This window comes from Callorhinchus milii, unplaced genomic scaffold (genome assembly GCF_018977255.1).
Source record: "Callorhinchus milii isolate IMCB2004 unplaced genomic scaffold, IMCB_Cmil_1.0 Scaffold9, whole genome shotgun sequence".
Classification (NCBI taxonomy): Eukaryota; Metazoa; Chordata; class Chondrichthyes; order Chimaeriformes; family Callorhinchidae; genus Callorhinchus; species Callorhinchus milii.
Window position 1 is genome coordinate 4,827,354 of NW_024704750.1, and position 20,941 is coordinate 4,848,294.

The 20,941-nt window shown below is 37.8% G+C and overlaps 1 protein-coding gene across 6 annotated transcripts; it reads left to right on the forward strand.

The window, feature by feature from the left end:
* The first annotated feature begins 439 nt into the window (after positions 1-439).
* LOC103175346 (MAPK/MAK/MRK overlapping kinase) lies at positions 440-18,919 on the forward strand. 6 transcript variants are annotated; one of them, XM_007888348.2, is made up of 14 exons: positions 440-603; positions 3,156-3,188; positions 4,948-5,062; positions 6,025-6,114; positions 6,549-6,619; positions 7,397-7,475; positions 8,107-8,155; positions 8,260-8,438; positions 9,378-9,479; positions 10,679-10,852; positions 11,229-11,346; positions 12,349-12,552; positions 15,213-15,298; positions 17,574-17,630. In XM_007888348.2, the coding sequence occupies exons 1-13, from the start codon at positions 492-494 to the stop codon at positions 15,273-15,275; spliced, it is 1,389 nt and encodes a 462-aa protein (XP_007886539.1). In that variant the 5' UTR covers positions 440-491; the 3' UTR covers positions 15,276-15,298; positions 17,574-17,630. The 6 variants fall into 6 exon arrangements, with proteins under 6 accessions (XP_007886539.1, XP_007886540.1, XP_007886537.1 ...); XM_007888349.2 differs by having other exon boundaries at positions 17,577-17,623; XM_007888346.2 differs by lacking the exon at positions 15,213-15,298 and having other exon boundaries at positions 17,574-18,919.
* Positions 18,920-20,941: the final 2,022 nt, after the last annotated feature.

Here is a 20,941-nt window from a genome sequence, read left to right on the forward strand (position 1 = left end):
TATTTGGCCCCTCTCATTCGATTTTTTTTTAAGATTTGCGAAATTTTTGTGTTTCCAGATTTTCGTTTCAAACTTTTCGCTTTTTTTTTTAAAAAGAAAAAATCGAATTCGAAAGAAAGGCAAAGTATTTTCTTTCCTCGATAAAAGCCTTCGCAAGCGAAGGTAGTTTTTTGGCAACGCATTGGTTTGAAGTCAGTGGTGGGGGGAAGAAAAAAAAATCAATCGTTGTTGAAATCTACAATCTCCTAGAGAACAGCAGTAAACAAACATGATACATTGGAAGGAACAGAACAGGCTTCTTCTACTCTCTTGCTCTCTCTGTTTTAAGCCTTTACTGCAACAGATTTGAACTTAGGTTCACAGCAACAAAGTATACAGTCAATTCACTTTACAGTATATTCTGTGAAGCGCCTTGAGACGCCTTGAAGACGTGATAAGGCGCTGTATCAAATGCAAGGATTATTATTATTATCATTATAATTTCTTTCACGATGACCACAACCCCCATAGACTTCTTGAGCAATGGGAATCTCAGAGCAACACATCGATCTCACCAAAAGGCACAGGCTAATTTCACATTCACCGACTTCCTCAGAGCCAAAGGTAAGTAAGATGGCATTCATTCTCGTGTGAACTTAGGAACTCTTACAATACTGTAATATTCTTTGTATAATTTCCTTTTGGAGAATAGAAAAATCGATTCACGTGGGTTAAGCATTGGAGTATCATTTAAAATCTGCCAATCGTTAGATTGTAAAACCTTTTGAGCAATTCCTACTATCATTCTATTCCCGATCAGAAAATAGCAGACTTATCTTTAATAAGTTAATGAACACTTTAATAAGTGTTACTTTAGCTTCCCGCATTGTTCCATTAGAATATATGTGGTCCCGGGTAGTTCCCTGATCTTGCTGCATTAGCTAATGCCAGCTACCAAGTATGGTGATAAAGGCACTACAATTGGCTTTAGTAACGTTTAAAGCCACCAAATGAGCCAAATAATTATTGGATCCGATTACCTCAAGTAATTAGTCGTTTGGAGTGTTAGAAAAGATTAACAACTTCTGCACAATAGCAGTCACACTTGGACTGTTGTTTATTTCTGGCATTTTAATATACTGTGTCATTTTTACTGTAACTAATTTCCATTTTATTTTATACATACAGAAGGTGATTTTCCATTGACATCACTAGAGATATTGTATAAAAAGAAAGAATTTGTATAAAATGACCAATTTAACATAATCGTGGTGAATGACTGGTTAATCTGGAGAATTATTACACATTACGATACAATTTGCATTTATACAGCGCCTTTTGATCTCTTGAAGATATCTCAAAGCACTTCATAGTGTTGGAGATGGGAATCGAGGGGTTGGGATGGGGAGAGGAAAGATAAAAGAGGGATTGCTAGGACAATAGGAGAAACTCCCTTCTCTTTTTGAATAGGATTGTGGGATCTTTAGCATCCACCTGAAACAGGTAGACTTAACCTACATTTAATCTCTCCTCCAAAAGATGGCACTTCTGACAATGCAGCACTTTTCCAGTACTGGTCTGGTTTCTCAGCCTAGAGACTGTTAATTCAAGTCTTACAGCATTCTGATCCAGAGGCAATTGAGTCAGAGTAGATAGAATTAATATAAATATCTTTGTCTAGAAGTGTTTAGAAATCTATTCGACAAACTGAGAAAAATACAATTATAAAGAAAAGTCTTATATTCCAGGAATTATTGATTCGAGGTGAAAAATCCTTCGTGACAGACAGGGAGTAATCCAGGGGGGTTCAGATGAATGTTAAGCAGTTTATATGTTCAGAATCTGAACCCTAATATTGTTGCCTTAATTTCACTTACGGGTACAGGTAACAATTTATAGCCTATGTAAAAAAGTGAATGTTTTATATTCCAGTTGTCACAGTTGTGCTGGTTCTTTCTTTGATCATGAGAGTCTCCCAGTATCTTTGGAAGTTAAAATTGATGCATCAGGAATTTAATTGGCAATTTAATATAACTATGGTGGATAATCCTTTGTGCGTAGGAGGCTCACGTCACCAGAATGCAAGATGAACGGGTCATGTTTAGAAGAGTTTTTTTCTCTGAGTTCTAATGGAAACTTACAGGATTTGTAGATGGAGTTAGGAGTTAAAGGGACAATTTAAATGACTCAGGGTTTGGAGCTGTTTTTATTGAGATGGCAGTTGTGAAGAAACAGTAGGCAACACATGTAAGTGTGCAGCAAATAATTTGCATTATGAAGAGGAATCCCAAATTGCTAAAACAAAATTGGGGCAAGGGTGCTGAGAAATGTGGACAAATAATGTCTATCAAGTGCTACTGATTGTTGATTTAGATGCAAATTGTTTGACCATGATCAGACATTGTTTAGATTCACTGGAAAAAACTACTGTGCAGTTCACTAACTCTTCCATACTAAAGCTGATAACACAATTCAGTTGCTGTGTTCATTAAATGACAAGATGTTTTTGAGAATTCTAAGGCTATAAGCACAATTTGGAAATGCAATTAATATCCTTTTCTCTACAGTGGTTATTGCAATGCAAGATCTCTGATGAGAGACTGAAGAAAATAGTTTGAATTAGTAATCAACGCTCCATATTAAATCAAGTAACAAGGCCTGTTGCGTTGATAACTATACCTACACTATATACTATCATGTGGAGTGGAATGTGTCATGCACAGCAATTGGATGATAATTACATCCACTGGTGAGGTTGACGACTGGTCATATATGATCTGGTCAACCTCTCATATAACTCATTACTGGCAATGGCATGTCATTTATCTCTATGGCTATACTGTTGAAAGATGAGGTAATAATAAACTGATGTGACCTCAGGACTGAATGATCTGAGTGCGGACATGATTTCCCCCTCCCCCAAGAGAAATTAAAAAGTTACAGATTTACACAAAAGAGAAGCCAAAGGTGTCCATCAGAGAACTGGCTATGGACAGTAGGTAGATTTCCGGAGTTAGCAATAAGAATGACTGGGTTCTTCATTTCAGGATACCCTGTTGACTTTTACAAAGCTAATATGAATTGTGACTTTTAGTGGCAAACAAGGTGGGACATTTTACAAAGCATTTACTTCGGAATTATAACAATAACTACTTTGTATGATCTTTTAAATTTAGAGGACCAAAACCACAAGAAACGTTACTTCTTAGGTAAGTAGCTTCGCTGACAAATAGTTTACTTAATTAATAATCCTTAGCATTTTGTATAGTGCCTTTCACGTCAGGAGGACGTTTCAAAGCGCTTCATGTGATTTAGAGTGAAGTGTAGTGATTGCATATTTGTAGGCAAACATGACAGCCTATTTGCACACAGCAACGTCTCACAAACAGCGGTGAAATGAATGGCCAACTTTTTTTTATTTGGATCGTTGGCAAGGATACTGGGAGAAACCTCCCTTCTTTTGTGAGTGGTGCCATGGGATCTTTACCTTGTACTTAACATCCTCACATAGAGTATAAACCTTGTGACCCACAGGCAAGAATGCTCCCCTTTGACCCAGGCTGACAAAAACAACCTTACTTATGATTAAAGGGATATTTCATGGTACATTACAATATTATATTGTGTTTTTGCAGTTAACTCACACAAACTTAAAACAATTCTGCACACGTGTAAAAATATAGTACACAGGAAGTACTTAAATGTTTCTCTGACATATAGATAAAATATTATATTTTATAAAATAAAATATATTTCTCTGAAACATAGAGATGGAGATAAATGAGAGCATGCAAATCACCTCAAGCTATCCAAGTGTATTATTTGGTGAAGGCAGAAAGAGCAATACATTACCTAAAAAATGATCCTGTACTTCTAGGCTTCATTCAAATTAAAAACATTTAAAAGAAGTAATTTGCAGGTAGATTTTAGTGTGTGTTTGGGGGGGGAGTTCATGGTTATCACTCAAACATAAGAGTAATAATTTCCTCAAATTAGCCAATGAATTTGCTGCTGCAGTGAGTCAACATGTGAGTTGTGTGTCTTAAACTCAGATACTGTAACCCCATTCATAAAGGTACACAGAGGGTAGAAGTGTGGGCGGGGCAGTGGGCGGGGCGTGATGTGTGTGGGCGGGGCATTGGACGGGGCGGGCTGTGGGCGGGGCGTGATGTGTGTGGGCGGGGCCAGCGCCGAGCACGGACGGAAGGACGGCCCGGGCAGTGGGCGGGGCCGTGTGTTCCAGGGTCAGGGCGGGGTCAGGCGTTTCCAGGCAACCGCAGACGCGCCATGTCCGGCGGCCTGTCCGCCCGCCCGCCCGCGGCTCTCCCCCGGCCGACGAGACCAACAAGCTCGGACGCGTGGTTTAAAGGTTAAACCATGAGCCGACGATGGACCGTAAGCCGACTGTGATTATTATTATTATTAATATACGTTACCGAAGCCGGAAATAGTCAACAAACGCGCGCGCGCGTGTGTGTGTGTGTGTAAAAAAACGCACCGCAGCCATTACACAGGGCCCGACTCCAGCCCCAGTGTCTCAGTGCTGAGCAAGTGCACAAAAACCTTTTAAACCCGTCCCCCCCCCACAACCACACCCCACCCCCTCCACACCCCACCCCCAGGACCACCTCCTTCGAGTGATCTTGAGTTGGATGAAACGTCCTCCTGACTCGAAAGGCGCTGTTATAATAAACGTCAATTGTTTGGTTGTTGTTTGTCCTCAAATAATTCAACATTTTGCTTTTTGTTTACACCCCCCCCCCCCCCCCCCCCCCCCCCCACACACACACACACACACGTCGGTTATAAATCTAGACTGGTGGGGTTTTAAATGCCCTCTTGGACGAGGGTATTGGTTTGGGGGGAATTTAGGTGAAGATTTTTTGTGCATTACATCAAAAGAGGAGACAGGCATCAATGTTTGTAACCAGTTTAATTGGGTTTAATTAATAGTTTCTTGTCTTTTAGACTATAGGTTGGTGACTAAAATAGGTGAAGGGACATTTTCAGAGGTATGGAAGGTTCAAAGTTTAAAGGATGCGAATTATTATGCCTGTAAAAAGATGAAACAACATGTGGAAAGGTACCAAAAAAAACGACAGAATACAAATGTAATGCTTGTGTAACTGATTGGATGTGCATTTAAATTCTTTTGTTTCACTGAAATGCTTTCTAAGTCTTAAGTATTTGGTTTAGTACTTTTTCTTAATATCACATAATTCTCAATACTCGTCAAAACTGCCATGTTTATTTATCATATGGATTGACTGTTGTCAAACTGTTTGAGCATTCTGATTAAGTGCTTAATGCGTGGTGTCCTGTATAACGTGCATAAGTGTTTCAAAAATGTAATCAATGTCCATAGGTAGTATTTGTATAAAAATGTCAAGAATAATGTGTAACTGTAATTTGTTCTTTGAGAATTTCTTTTAGGTATTTTTGATATATTTCACATTTAATACATATATTATAGTTTATTATCATATTTATTAATTATTTATTATCTATGTATTATGGGGCTTCTCCATTAAACTGCTCCAGATTTATTAATTTAATCTTGTGGATTATATCTCAGTCTTTATAGCGTTCATTCTTGCTTAATTCAAATTCAAGATCCTCATCCTCACCTACAAGGCCATTCACGGCCTTGCTCCCTCCTACCTCTCCGACCTACTATCCCCCTACCTACCTGCCCGTACCCTCCGTTCCTCTGGCTCCGGTCTGCTCCACATCCCCCGCCCTCAGCCCCTAGGTTCTGGAACTCCATCCCCCAATGCCTTCGCCGCTTCCTCTCTTTCCTCCTTCAAGGCCGGTCTCAAGACCTTTCTCTTCGACCGTTCCTTTAGCTCTCGACTCTCTACCCCCTCCTCGCTCCCTTCCCTCCCCTCACCCTGACCATTTCCCCCCTGCTCGGGTCCCGACCCAACTGTCCAGCGCCTTGGGACGTCCTCCCGAAGTGAAAGGCGCTCTATAAATGAAATCTTCTTGTTGTTGTTAATCATTACTTGTTACTGAAATTTAGCATTTACTTTTTTTTGTAAACAGTATAGAGCAAGTGAACAATTTACGAGAAATTCAAGCTATGCGCAGACTGAGCTTGCATCCTAATATTCTTCAATTACACGAAGTGGCCTAGTAAGTATTGGACCAATACAGATTTGATAATTTTGTTTCCTCTCCCACCTCATGCTATTGAGTTATCAGCTTGCTAGTATGTGGGTAGTAGTTGAATGTTGGTCAGATGTTTCTTCAACTGGGTGAAGGAAAATTGATGGAAATGCAATTTCTTGAATACTTTCTAGCAGTGGTTTTGAAATCAGGAATGTCCCAAATGTTTTTCTTGCTTTAATATAAATATTCCAGTATTTAACCTCTGATAAATAGTTTCTCTTATCAGTTTTTATCTTCCCTTGAGTGCAAATCAGACAGTGTGCATCAATTGTGCTAAATGAAGTTACTCATTGCTGGATGATCCAGCCTTCTATAAAATTTAGAGTACCACACATGTTTATACAATTTTTTAATCTTAACTGTGTGGCTTTCTTTCCTCCTTGTCTATTGTGTTCCAGTGACAAGAAGAATGGGTCTATTGCTCTAGTATGTGAACTCATGGACATGAATGTCTACGAGCTAATAAGAGGTAAGTAGATTGACGTTTTAAAGATAAACACTTCTCACAGTGTCTCATTTAAAACAACTTTTAAAAAAATGCATATTGCCTGTAGTTTGTTTGATAATAGATAAGCCACATGAAACCCATTTACCAAGATAATATGCAAAACTCTTACTGTATAACGCCCCTGTGCAAGATGGTTCATTATAATTGAGAGACATATTTGTAATTCATTAATTTTAGAAACTTCTGGTTTAATTCAGAGTAACTGGCAATTAAATTGGTTTTCGAACGCACAGCATTTCATACCACTTCATGGGCTGCTGGCTAAACTCTGATTGATCTTTGATTCCAACCAGATAAAAAGTGGTCAGAGACCTTGGGCTTGTGTATTGATATTTTACTAGTCAAATGTTAGAAAATATGGTGAGGAATTGATTAGGCCAGACCCTGCGTCTTCTGCTTGAAGATAATTAATAGATTACATTATACTCTGTAGGATGTAAGTAATAAACTCTAGGAACTGTTGAGATGACAGATTCTTCATGTTTAGCAGTGTAACTATATTATATATTAAATAAAGATAGGATGAAGAACCTAAAACTGCTTCTAATAGTATCTGCTTCCAATACAGATGGATGAACAGAACAAGTTAGTCAATTGTGAAAAGAACTATAACAGCATTAAGAAGGGAGATACTAGGAGATATTTGAAAGTGTATTTGAATAACCTCATATATAAACATGGAACTTAAGATAATTGTCTAATGTTCTGAGTATTTTCATTGCACTCTTTTCCTTATAGGGCGAAGGAACCCTTTACCCGACAGTAAAATAAAGAATTTCATGTATCAACTATGTAAGTCCCTTGATTACATGCACAGGTGAGGAAAAATAATCACCAGCAATAGTATTGTAAAAATGAATGCCATAATTATTTTCTTGCTAATACCCATTTCAAGAAACTGGTGTATAGAATTTAACAGTTAATAACAAAATCCTTGCACTTTCACCAATTTTGTTTGATAGTTGCAGAGGTGAAATGATATTTTATTCTGATGTTTTGAAAACAAAATAGTAATCTTGGTGAACAGTACTTGGCCAGTGAGATCACTCCATGTATCAGGGTTTGCAGATTTGAGGACACGTCTACACCTCTAAATCCTCCTTGGATTACTGGAGAGCAATTACTCTTGCCTTGCCAGAGACCCAAGGAGATCTGCTTACCTCTGATCTCCCTCCTTGGAGAATAAACATACCAATTTTATAGTGTATTCTGTAAAGCGGTTTGAGACGTCTCGAAGATGTGATAAGGCGCTGTATCAAATAATGATTATTATTATCCCCAAAGAGCGAGGAGGTTTTGAACCCAGAACCATGCATTCCTGGTCCAGTACTCACCCAATTAAGATTGTTGAAAGCTACTAACACTTGTAATACTCTACAAACAACAACATGATCTAAAATTGATGGTGTAATGACATTTAGAATTATAATTTACCCTCTTCACTACAGAAATGGAATTTTTCACCGAGATGTAAAGCCAGAAAATATCTTAATTAAGGTACGTCATTTATACTGAGACATGAAATCAATGATGTCGAGCCATGGAGTAACTGCAGTATACAAATGGCAGAACTTTAAAATATATTGGCTTTTCCTTTGCAGCAAAACTTGCTGAAGTTGGCAGATTTTGGTTCCTGTAGGAGTATGTTCTCAAAGCATCCATACACAGAATATATCTCCACTCGATGGTATCGAGCCCCAGAATGTCTTCTTACAGATGGGTATTATGGCTTCAAAATGGACATTTGGAGTGCTGGCTGTGTTTTCTATGAAATAACCAGGTAAAGATCTAATTTAAAATATAATAGAAGAATGATGTTGTATTATGTTGTTGATGGAAATAAATGCAATTTGAGCTATTTGGCACATCAGTAAATCTGCTTACCTACCTGCCAGCAATGTAGCATGAGAGATTCAAAAGACTGAGGGAGTCATGAATTCATGTAAAACTCACTGGCCTGATTTGGAGAATTGAACCTTGGTGGTCGGGCCACCAGATGGAGCATCCAAGCAGCTCAAAAGGAAGGACGAGGAGCACGGCGAAAACTAGAACCTAAGACTCAACTAATGCCGGTTACAAATACTACTAATAATAATCCTTGCATTTGATATAGCGCTTTTCACGTCTTCTAGACGTCTCAAAGCACTTCACAGAATATACTGTAAAGTGAATTGACTGTATATTTGTGGGCGAACGCAGCAGCCAATTGCGCACAGCAATGTCCCGCAAACAGTCATAGATTGAAAATGACCAATTTATTATTGTTTTTGGTTTTGGAGGGATTATTATTAGGTGTGTGGAGTAAGGAAACTTGCCCGAGGTTTCGCCCTCCCTGGAATTGAACTCGGGTCTCTCGCTTGTAAAGCGAGTGCTCTAACCACAGCTACAGGACTCCAGAAAGTAGTATTGATTGATTGTGCTGACATGAAATGTCAGGTGTGCCTTCTGTCAATGTTTGTATTCATTACAGTAACTAGGAGCAAGACTGCCATTTGATCAAATTACTCTGGAATCTGAACCCAGAGATGAAAGGCAGTACAATAACTTACAGCACCAACAGTGCCAGCCATGGTGCAATTCAAGCAAGCTACCCAATGAAATGTATAGTGGTCTTTTTCCAGCCTTATAGGTTTTTGGGTTCTATAAAAACTTTCATCTTCAATGTACTAAAACAGATTTAATCAAAACTAATTTAAAAGTTAATGTTTTGTCCTTTCAGCTTACATCCACTTTTTCCTGGTTCTAATGAAGTGGACCAAATTGCAAAAATCCATGATGTTGTTGGAACTCCAAAGGGCGATATCCTCAGAAAGTTTAAGCAGTAAGTGTACATTTTGAATTATAATGCCTTTGATAGCCTGGATGAGAATCCGGAACTCATCATATATAGCTTATAAGCGTGAACCTGTGTTTCACTATAAGCATTCAGTTCAGCTGACTCTACACTTTATTTTATAGCAGTTTTTTTTATTTCTGTTGTTTTCCCAATGAGCATGATTATATATAATTATTCCTAGGAAACGTTTATCCACCCCTGTAAATGATGTCCCAAAGATACTTTACATTTAGAAATGATGTACCATGCTCTGCGTCCCTTCTGTGTACAATTAATTATTTTTAAGGCTCAATTCCATTTTAGTGAACCTATATACAGTAATTAAGCTTTTTGACTGCAGGCTAATTTGATTTATAAATTGCAAAATAGTAGTTAACCAGTTAAAATGTTGCAGCCTAAAATTTCTTAGCTAGGTCATTAAATGAAATTGAATGAAAAGGAATCCCATCTTTGCTCCTTCGAATGAAAGAAGAATTTAATGTTTGTTTAGTTTGTTTCATCTAATCGTTTTTAAATCCCTTCCTTGTCTGAAAGCAGTGACTCATCGTGAGATTCATCAAGTGTTTCCTTTAACATTTTCTTTTCACCTGAAAGCCAGATATTGTCAGCAAGTTATTTAACAATGGAAAGAATCAGAGCAGATTCCTATCATAAATCATTATTTACTCAAGACCGTAAATATCCTTACTTACCTCTCTCAGTCTTCATTCCGATAATCATCCAACTTCGAAAATGACCTGAACTATTTCATGACATACTCTTTTTAGCCTATATAGTGTGAGCATTGCCCTTAGGTTCTCAATAAAAATACTAATAAAGATTTGGTTTAAATTTATTTCAAGAATTGATAGTCATCCTGAGGAAGTTATTTTAACATGTAGAAATTGAAGTCTTGTGGTCACCATTTGACATAGTCAAGATCAAAATGTCTTAAATATAAGATGCCCCTTTGTGATTTTCTCTCTTGGTAAATTTGACATCATCCACTGTGGAGAATGCTCCTGTTTGAAGCGAAGATGATCCTGCAAGATAGGTGATGGGATATTCTCCAGATAGTGAAGTTCCAAAAATAATAATGTGATATTATTATTTAAGGCAAGTATTGAAGTAGTTGTTGAGCTTTTAAAATAGCTTTAGCGATTTGAATATTAATTGGATATAATTTTATACAATTTGCCATTTAGAACACGCGCTATGAATTTTGACTTTCCACCAAAGAAAGGTACAGGAATACCTTGCCTTGTTCCTCACATCTCCAATGACAGTATTTCCCTGATGCTTGCAATGATGGAGTATGATCCTGATAAGAGAATCACTGCCAAGCAGGCATTACAACATCCTTACTTCCGAGATCTGAGGTGAGCCAAATCTCCAAGCACTCACATTATTAAATCTGTCCTGAACTGGAAGTTATTTCTTACATTAACATTTTGCAAGTCAAATTGAAGTTGAAATGCCACAATCTCATTAAGAATGACTTGTGCTACATGATCTTTTTTAACTATGGGGGGGGATGAAGCATTCTGTGAGAAGATTTACAACAAATTTATTGAGTACTAAAATTTGTTGCTGACCAATGTGAAAGTGGTTGCAGTGACTAACACTATCAGAGATTATACATCCCCAGCATCTCACTTTTAAAAGAGAAATAGATAAAATTATTTGAAATGGAAGTTGATGAACACTATATATAGTAAGTCAAAGAAGATTGATTTTGTAATTTCTCGTCTGTAGAATGGCAGAGAAGCAAGCTGCCAATTTACAGCGAACAGTTAGAGGCTTTGAAGATGAGAACAATGTAGCTCAAGGTGTGATGCATAACCTTTGGCGAATTCATAAGGGACGGAGACGGGTAAGAAGAAAACATTGCCTCTTGACTCCCTCAGTTTGCCAGTGCCCCCAAGTCAACAGCTGACACATTTGTTTAACACTTTAAAAAGATTAATTTTGGTTTGGGTTTGCTTAGGAAATGAAACCAGGACATTTATATCTAAGCCAAAGTTTTTTGGGGGCGAGAAAACAACTTTGGTTAAGGACAATTAGAGCATTATTTTTCTTCAGGATGTGCCTTTGGTGCAAATTTAGACTTTAAAAGGGAGGACATTTTAGCAATGTGTCAAACCTGCTACCATACCATTCCTTTTTGACTAGAGTTGAAATTTCTAACCAAAGGAGTGAAATCAGTATCCACTATGAATTAGCTGGTATGCACCTGGCCAATTGTAAGAAAGGCATTCGTGAAGGAAGAACATATTTTGAACTTTCCCAAAATAACAGTTACAAATCTTGAGCCAGAGGCTCAAAAGGAGATACAAAACCATGTTAAGAAAAAGCTTTAACCTTTTGTAAGTAGAAAAATGCAGATACTGAAAATGATAGAAAAGAACTAGAATAGCCAAGTGAGAGCACTTCCATAGATTGCACAACACCCTATTGGTTCTGGTTGAAAAAGTTTTGAAGGGTCAATTTTATTACTGTTCTTACCCATTGGTGTGTGGAAGATAACAGATTTATTAATACAAACAAAGCAAAATGAAACATTATTTTACTGGCCACATTTCAATGTTTTGGCAAACATCAGATTGAAGAACAAATTGTAAATTCTGTGGAGCCACCCTTAAAAATCAAATTTTATCCCTAAAAAAATATAAATTTTACATTCATCTTTGGAGTTCATCCCAAAGAATTTAAATTGATTAAGTTATTGTGCAAAACTGTATATTTTATTGAGATTGGTTAAAAAAAGGGCATTGAATAGGTGAGGAATTTGTAAGAGCATTTTTTTAAAATATAAGTACAGAGATACAATTTTTTTTTAAATTGCTGAAAAAACACTTCTTTTAAATTTTCACAGCACCAAAAATATCCACAACAGCCTGCAAGATGCCAGGTTCCTACTTACCCATTGGAATTGCCAAAGCTGAATGTGTCTGGTACAACAAAGATATGTACTTACCCCAATCACACTGTAAAGACCGTTTTTCCAACAGTCCCAGTGTCTGAGAATGGAACTCTACCCCAAGTGCAACCAGTACAGTTTATTGGAAAAAATAGTAAGGTAAGAATTTCTGGGTATTTTCACGTGATTCTAATCAGACAAGCACTTTCACAATAAGCGCAATGAATTTTCAACATGACGCCCAGGCACTACTCAGATTATAGGTCGTGTCAGATACTCTAGCATTGCCAAATCACAAGTGCATTAATTGCATTCTCCAAAAAGGTTGATTGCTTACCATCATGCCTAATGGTCCTAATTTCTTCAAATAAAAGGATACATACCATGGATAGTTAGCTTACCCCACCTGGAAAATCATAGGAACATATATTCCTTTTAGGCGTTTTAACTACAACTAACTGACTCATCTTCATTAGATACAAATTCCTCCAGGGAGTCATGTTCAGTTGTTTTGGACTACTCGAAGCTGGACATGGGTTAGCAAATTTTTTATAAGGATTACTTTGTGAAAATAAAAGGGGGTGTCAAGTTGCAGTACATAACAAACCAAGCAAACAAACCAAGTAGTTTATTTCCATCTCTCCTGAAAATGGTGACTCTGGAGTATGGTTCTGGGCCAGTGACCAGAGTTAGCTATTCTTCATGCATGAGCCTGCAAAGTATGTGTTGCCAGGTTAGTGACAAAAGTGACAAATCCCCTGGTCCGGATGGCTTGCATCCCAGGGTTTTAAAAGAGGGAGCTTATGAGATAGTGGAGGCCTTGTGTCTGATCTTCCAAAATTCCTTGGATTCTGGAACAGTCCCCATGGATTGGAAGATCGCAAATGTCACACCACTATTTAAAAAAGGTGGAAAGGAAAAGATGGGGAACTATAGGCCAGTTAGTCTAACATCAGTGATAAGAAAAATTTTAGAATCATTGATTAAGGATGTGGTAGTGCGGTATTTAGAGGAGCACAATATAATTAGGCCAAGTCAACATGACTTTACAAAAGGAAAGTCATGTTTGACAAATCTCATAGAATTTTTTGAGGATGTTTCGAGTAAACTAGATAAGGGTGAATCAGTGGATGTGGTCTATTTGGACTTCCAGAAGGCAAAGGTGCCGCATAAAAGGTTAGTCCAAAAAGATAAGGGCCCATGGAATTGGGGGGAGCATATTGACGTGGATTGGGGAATGGTTAACGGGTAGGAAACAAAGAGTAGGGATAATCGGGTCCTTTTCAGATTGGCGGGATGTGACTAGTGAAGTGCCACAAGGATCAGTCCTTGGGCCTCAGCTATTTACCATCTACATCAACGATCTAGATGAGGACATCGAAGTTAATATATCTAAATTCGCAGATGACACAAAACTGGAAGGAAGTGTCAACACAGAGGATGACATTAAAAAAAATGCAGCGAGACATAAGATAGGTTAGGTGATTGGGCAGATAGGTGGCAGATGAAGTATAATGTAAGGAAGTGCAAAGTCATCCACCTCGGTAGCAAAAATAGTAGAGTGGGTTATTTTTTTAGAAGGGGAGAGATTGGAATGTGTTGTCCAGAGGGACTTGGGTGTCCTTGTACACCAATCACAGAAAGTTAGTCTGCAGGTGCAGCAGCAATTAGGAAGGCGAAGGGTATGTTAGCATTCATTATGAAAGGATTAGAGTTTAAGAGTAGGGAAGTCTTGCTGCAACTGTATAGGGCCCTGGTGAGACCACACCTGGAATACTGTGTGCAGCTTTGGTCTCCTTATTTAAGGAAGGATGTACTTGCCTTGGAAGGGGTGCAGCGTAGATTTACTAGGTTAGTACCAGGGATGAAGGGGATGAGTTACGAGGATAGGCTGACCAATTTGGGCCTATATTCTCTAGAATATAGAAGAATTAGAGGGGATCTTATAGAAACCTATAAGACCATCAAAGGGCACGATAGAGTAGATAGTGGGAGATTGTTTCCCCTGGTTGGAGAAACTAAAACCAGGGATCACAACCTTAAAATCAGAGGTCAGCCCTTTTGCACTGAGTTGAGGAAGAACTTCTTCACTCAAAGGGCAGTGAATGTATGGAACTCACTACCCCCAAAGGGCTGTTGACGCTCAGTCCTTGAACATATTCAAGACTGAGATAGATTTCTTATTGCAAAAGGGATTAAGGGATATGACGATAAGGCAGGGACAGGTTATTAGCTGGAGTTAGATTAGAAGATCAGCCATGATTGAATGGCGGGGCAGGCTCGAAGGGCCGAAAGGCCTACACCTGCTCCTACATGTTACGTTATTTGACAGTGGAAGCCATCAGTGCTAAGACTCCATCTCCCCTATAATTCACAAATAAAGCTTCCTATTATGGGTACAGGGTGACATCCAAGAATGCAGCACTTGTTGATGTTTCAATTATTTCCTTTTAGACTGGATGGTAAACCCATCTGTAGTGTCCTACTGCTGCCTCAGCTGAAATCAGTACAGAGCAATGACAGAACTTTAGACTTATTGAACCATCTAAGGAGGTTAAGGTGGCTTTCATAAGGTGATTTTAAAAAGTACCCATCCGCAGGTAAAACACGAACAAAAGCATCTTAGGCTGAAAGGTCAGACCTAATAAGTCCAGATGAAACAAGATTTTGATAAGTTAAGTTGATAGGGCCATTAGTACCATCAGGTGTTCAGGAGGCAAAGCCTCCTTAGAACCTATGGGTGTATAAGCAACAAAGGGCCATTATAGTTTCTATTTTTTATTTCTCTTCCCCCCCCCCCTCCTCAATCCTACACACAGGAAGACTCCATTGAATCTCTCTACTCTTCAGAACAAGGCTGTGTCAATCAGGAAGACCACTGATGGCTAAAGATAATTTAGTTTAGGTAAGATGATGGTTTTGAATATTTCTATGAACCCCACGTCAATAATTCAAAATGGATATGCCTGCAGATGGCCGTTGGGCCATCTTTATCCATTGTAAGAATAAAAATAAATAGCTTCTCACCACATTGCCGAGTATGGACTGATCAGTAGTAATATCCAGATGAGTTCCAGGAGCAAAATTGCAAATTCAAATGATCATTTTTATGAACTGATGTGTACTGCCAAGGCCTGAGGCATTGTTTGCATAGATGTTGTGAATCATGTTGTGAAACATTGCATCTCTAGACAGAAGGTGAATTCAAGTAGAACTCTGTACAAAGCATCTATTTTATCCAACTTATAATAGGCTGAATGAAACTGGCAAAACATCTAGTTCATTTGTACAGCATCGGATACCAGTAATTATTTCAGTGCAGAGATGAATAGATAACCCATTTTGCTCATATCTAACAATAAACATATCTAGCGCTCAGTGGCACTGTCAAAGGGAAGTTGAGTGCTGTTTAATCCAGTTTCAGCTTTGAGAAAGTTTGAAAGCACTTATAAAACTCACTTGAAATTTGGAAAATTGATTTTATGCAGTTCCTTATCCACCGAAACAGAACCAATCTGTCACTGAACATATTCAAGACTGAGATCGATAGATTTTTAAAATCTAAAGGGATTAAGGGTTATGGGGATAGGGCAGGTAAATGGAATTAGGTTAGAAGATCAGCCATGATCTTATTAAATGGCGGGGCAGCTTGAGGGGCCGAATGGCCTACTCCTGTTCCTATTTCTTATGTTTTTCCTATTTCTTATGTTCTGACCAAGTCAGGTGCAACATTAGGGAATACAGCCCAGAATACAGTAGGTTCAAACCCAAATATGTGATGATCTCTGCTTGAGCAGCAATTGGGGCAGTACAGTGACCTCACTGCGCCTATGTAGGGAATGGAAATCAGACAGGATTTCCATCCCTATTTACATCTAGAGATGCCTGTTGCTGGGTTGTGCATGTGTAGATGTTGGATAGGTGCAATCTGGGGCTTGGCTGTGTTACCCCCGCAGTCAAACAGTCAGCCAAGGGGTTGGATGAGTTACCAGAGATTATCCAACCCCTGTGGGAAAACCACACAGAGAAATGGAGGAATAATTGTTTTTAAAAAACATTTTTGAGAAATTCACTTTTTTTTAATGAAAAACTTGTTAATCACATTTTATTTGTGACTTCTATATGTTTTATAGGATTTCAGAAGGGATAATTGGTGGCAGCACATCAAATCTGTTGTGGAATTTCAATTGATGTTAAATTGAATGGTCTCAGGTGTCGCACATTCACAGTTTTGGGACAACAGTCTGCTTTTGCAGGGCTTTTTGAAAGATTAGGATGACAGCAGGAAAAATATATAATTTTAGCAACTTAGAGGCTACATCTAAATGCTGTTTACAGGATATTGGCTGAGTTAAGCTCCCAGCAGACTCTGAAATACTTTGAGATGGCTTCACGATGGTAAATCAATGTAAAACTGTTATTGTTGTAGTGGAACTTTGTCAGTGGTAGTGCGAGTAAAAAAATTGGATGGAGCTTGAGTTGCTACTATAAAAGTGGCTATGGTTTGTTCTTGAGTCATCTCGGAATATATTTGAAGAATAAGGTTTATTACTCACCTTAGTTTTAGTATTCCTTTCAATGCAGATATAAAGTCTAAGGGAGGAAATTATATAACTTGTACCTCTAGTTCCTCCCTTTCCTTTCCATCCAAGGCAGCAATGACTACTTATACCCACTTTTTTCTTCACTTTTAAGAATGGTGACATACTATAGCATCTGATCACAAAGCTGTGTCAGCGTTATTTCTGGTTGAAATGACTGAATTGAACACCTAGGAAATTGCTCCTGTAGCAAGACCAAAAAACCCTAAATAAATGTTCTTGAAGGGATAATCAGTCTTGCGATTTCCTGAGTTGCAGAGCTTTCCTTGTCCATGGTATGTGTCAAAACTCCGAAAGGCATAAATAGGACATCCTATATTTCTAGTGTGCATAATGAAAAATTCATAATTTCTTGCAACCTTTTGTGTAGTATTTGAGTTAGTTGCTGAAGTAAAAAAAAGCAAGTCTCAGAACAAAAATTGCTAACCATTTTGCACCTGAAATGCTGTAGCGCACAAATGCAGTAGTTTGTTTCATGTCCCGAATTAGACGTCCTCCCGACGTGAAAGGCGCTCTGTAAATGGAATCTTGTTGTGGTTCTTATTGTATTCATTCCTAAGTTCTCATTTATTTATCCAGCAGCCAAGACATCGTGAACAATCAAAACCTACTATGCAACATTACAGTTTACCCTCTATAGAAAAAAAGGGTGGTCGCTACTGAAATCGATTATTGTACAAGAGTATCCAAGAACTATTCTTTTACACTTCAAAGGTCTTCTGTACTGTTACGAAAAGAAGAAACACATTTACAAAGACCATGCTTTATAGTCTTCTATTCGGCAAAAATCAGGTACCTCTTGTGCCTTATTCCTAACTGCAGCTTTTAAATCAAGTGACACTAGCACAAACCAGCTCAGGACTACAATCAAGCATTTGTTCAGTTGATCCTGGGAGTTATTTTTTAAAAACCCACAAATTATTTTAACAATCAACAGTTTGGATAAGCTAAACTGTACGAGTGATCTATGAAAAAATTGGCACTTTATATCTGAAACCTGATACATTTTATTAGTTATTGTATCAAAAGTAAGGGGAGGAGAAAAATCTGTTGAGAATATGGTTTAATGCTGTTGGATTAAATTATTCGGTGATGAAAATAGCTGAAGAAATCAGTTAATATTTGTGAACAGTTATAAATTTATTTCTTCCCTACCAGTCACCAAAATGACATAAAATGTAGCAGGAATTATTGTGTGAATTATTAGGCTGTTGTCAAGACATTAACTGTTCCCACAAATTAAAAAAAAGCTCGTTTACCATTTCATAAACGACTTTAAATTTAGAGTATCAGGTATCTGTACAGAAATATTACAATATTTATTAGTTTGTACGCAAGACAATTATTTTGTACAAACTTCCTACCCTGGTCATAGAAGGCAGATTGCTGCCCCAACACTGATTTCTAGTCCTTAGAAGAGTAGTTTATTATTTTAAAAATCCAAGAATCAAACAAATGAGTGTAGTTTCATTTGCGATACGGTTTGTTTTACAGACAGAGTACAACTTGCTGGAATTAAAACAGCTGAATATTATTTTTCTGATTTGTTCTCATCTCCCACCTGCAATCTAATTTGTTCTCATCCGTTTTTTTTGTATCCAGACAATGAGATGAGGATGTTTAATCATTTGACTCGCTGGTTCCTATTTAACATTTACGATATTGTCGAGCAATTAAATTGTCAAAGTAGCATAGAATGTTTGGTGGAATACAAGCAGTGGCTGTAAGGTGTATATCCAGTCGACAATGTTTCTCAATTTTTAAAAAATTGTCAGCATTTCAGTATTAAAGCAAATACCTGATGTTTTAAAGAACTATATAGAATAGAATTACTAATTGTTTTCGAAGACGCATTTTAGCATTCAGCTGATGGATTTTTTTTAAAAAAGAGCTGTTTAATAAACCCAACTGATGCTTCATTGGAATTACTCCTCAATGGTAGATGTCATAATTCCATCAACGGTATGCTGGTAAAACATAATTTGCCTACTATTACTGTACATTACTTTTGAATTACATTCCTAATTTAATGCAGATAGAAATAAGAATATAACCACATGTTACCGGATGTATTGCTTTGCATGGTGCATTATGTCATCATGGTCAATGTATCAACACTCACAGTTGAGGTTTATAATAATAATCCTTGGCATTTGATATAGCACCTTATCACGTCTTCTAGACATCTCAAAACGCATCACAGGATGTAAAGTGAATTGACTGTGTATTTTGTGGGCATTTAGTCATGAAAGTAGCCATTAGGACAAACCACTAGAAGGTGATCACTGCCCTTAGAATTCGTAACTAGAAGAACAAAGCTGGGGAGCTTTGGACTAGCAAGAAAATGTTTAAAAAGAATCACTTACCTTGTGTTCCTTGGTGCTAGTGGAAACAGTCAGTTTTTCCATTCAGCTCCCGATAACTACCTCCATGGGCAGGGTAGTCTCAACTGGATAAATAGCAGGATGTTTGCCTATGTTTTGCACTGATAAGTTGCAGTTTTAGCTGAATATATTCCAGCAGAACTACAATGGATGCTGTTTCTATAAGTTCTCAGTCGCTGGTACTGGAGACTCAAGAATTGCCCGAGGTTCTGTGAGTATAGTAGAGCACATCTTTAACCTGTTTAAAAGGCCTCTTTCAAATATGTGTTAATGCAAGGAGAATGTGCAAAAACTTGGGATTTTCCCTTTTTTTCCTATCAGANTTTTCTATATATTTTTCACTGGAGCTTTTGAAGTAATACAAATGATAGCACAGGAGGACATTCAGCCCATGAAGCTGATGCTGGGTTTTCTGAAGTTACATTTCTAAGTCCAGCGTTTTTTGCTCCTCTATTATCCTTTTATTGTTTCTCTTCAAATGTTTAACTTCCTTTTAGATATTACGGTCTCAGCCTCAGCTCATCCACCAGCTACCATCTTTCAGCAATAAATTGTTCATTAATTAACCCTCTCAAAACATTCAGGCTTTTGAAGCCTTTTTTTCTGTCCCTTAACCTCTTTGCCCCAATGAAAACTGCCTATTTTTCAATCCTATCCTCATAATCATCACTGATATTTTCCTTGTGGGCCTAAATGTACCAGTTCCATTGCACTGATGTCCAGAACTGTATGCAATATATGTCAAAGGAAGAAAACTGGCAAGGATTCCACCTCTGTTCCACTCTTCTTCATCCCTGCAGGCTGCAATCAGTAGAATTTGTACAAACACTGAATTATTCTCAGTTAAGCGTTCAGGGTTTGCAACTAGCGTGGTTACCAAGGAATGTTTTTAACAATGAACTTCAAATGCTGATCTGCGAACAGCAAAAATTATCCTAAATCAGTTTCTTAGTCTTTCTTACATTTTGAAACAAAACAAACATTAATAAGCACTGCTAACAAAAACTTGCACAAAGACAATTTACTACCATAAAACAGGTGTAGTTGGTCCATGAACCATATTATTTGAAGACAAAACAATCCACAGTTGAAAATGACTGCATTTGAACACCGAACATTAATATGAAATAGAGAGTGGGACAAAAATGAATGACCAATAAATGGTGGTATTCTGAACTATTTCTGCAATCTAAATGCTGAAGATTAGCGGTAAAGTTAAGAGAAATCAGTTATTCTCATACTCTTTCCTGATTGCCCAACTTTGAAGTCTGGGTTGTTTGATAATAATCCTTGCATTTGATGTAGTAGTTTTCACGTCTTCTAGACGTCTCAAAACGCTTCACAGGATATACTGTAAAGTGAATTGACTGTTTATTTGTGGGCGAAACACAGAAGCCAATTGCGCACAGCAGTGTCCCACAAACAGTCATGGATTGAGTGACCAAATTATTGTTTTTTTTTTTGAGGGATTTATTATCCCCGGAAAAGTAATCCGCTAATCGACTAACAACTGGGTTCCTATTACTGCTAGGTAACAAGTGTGTGGAGAAGGAAACTTGTCCA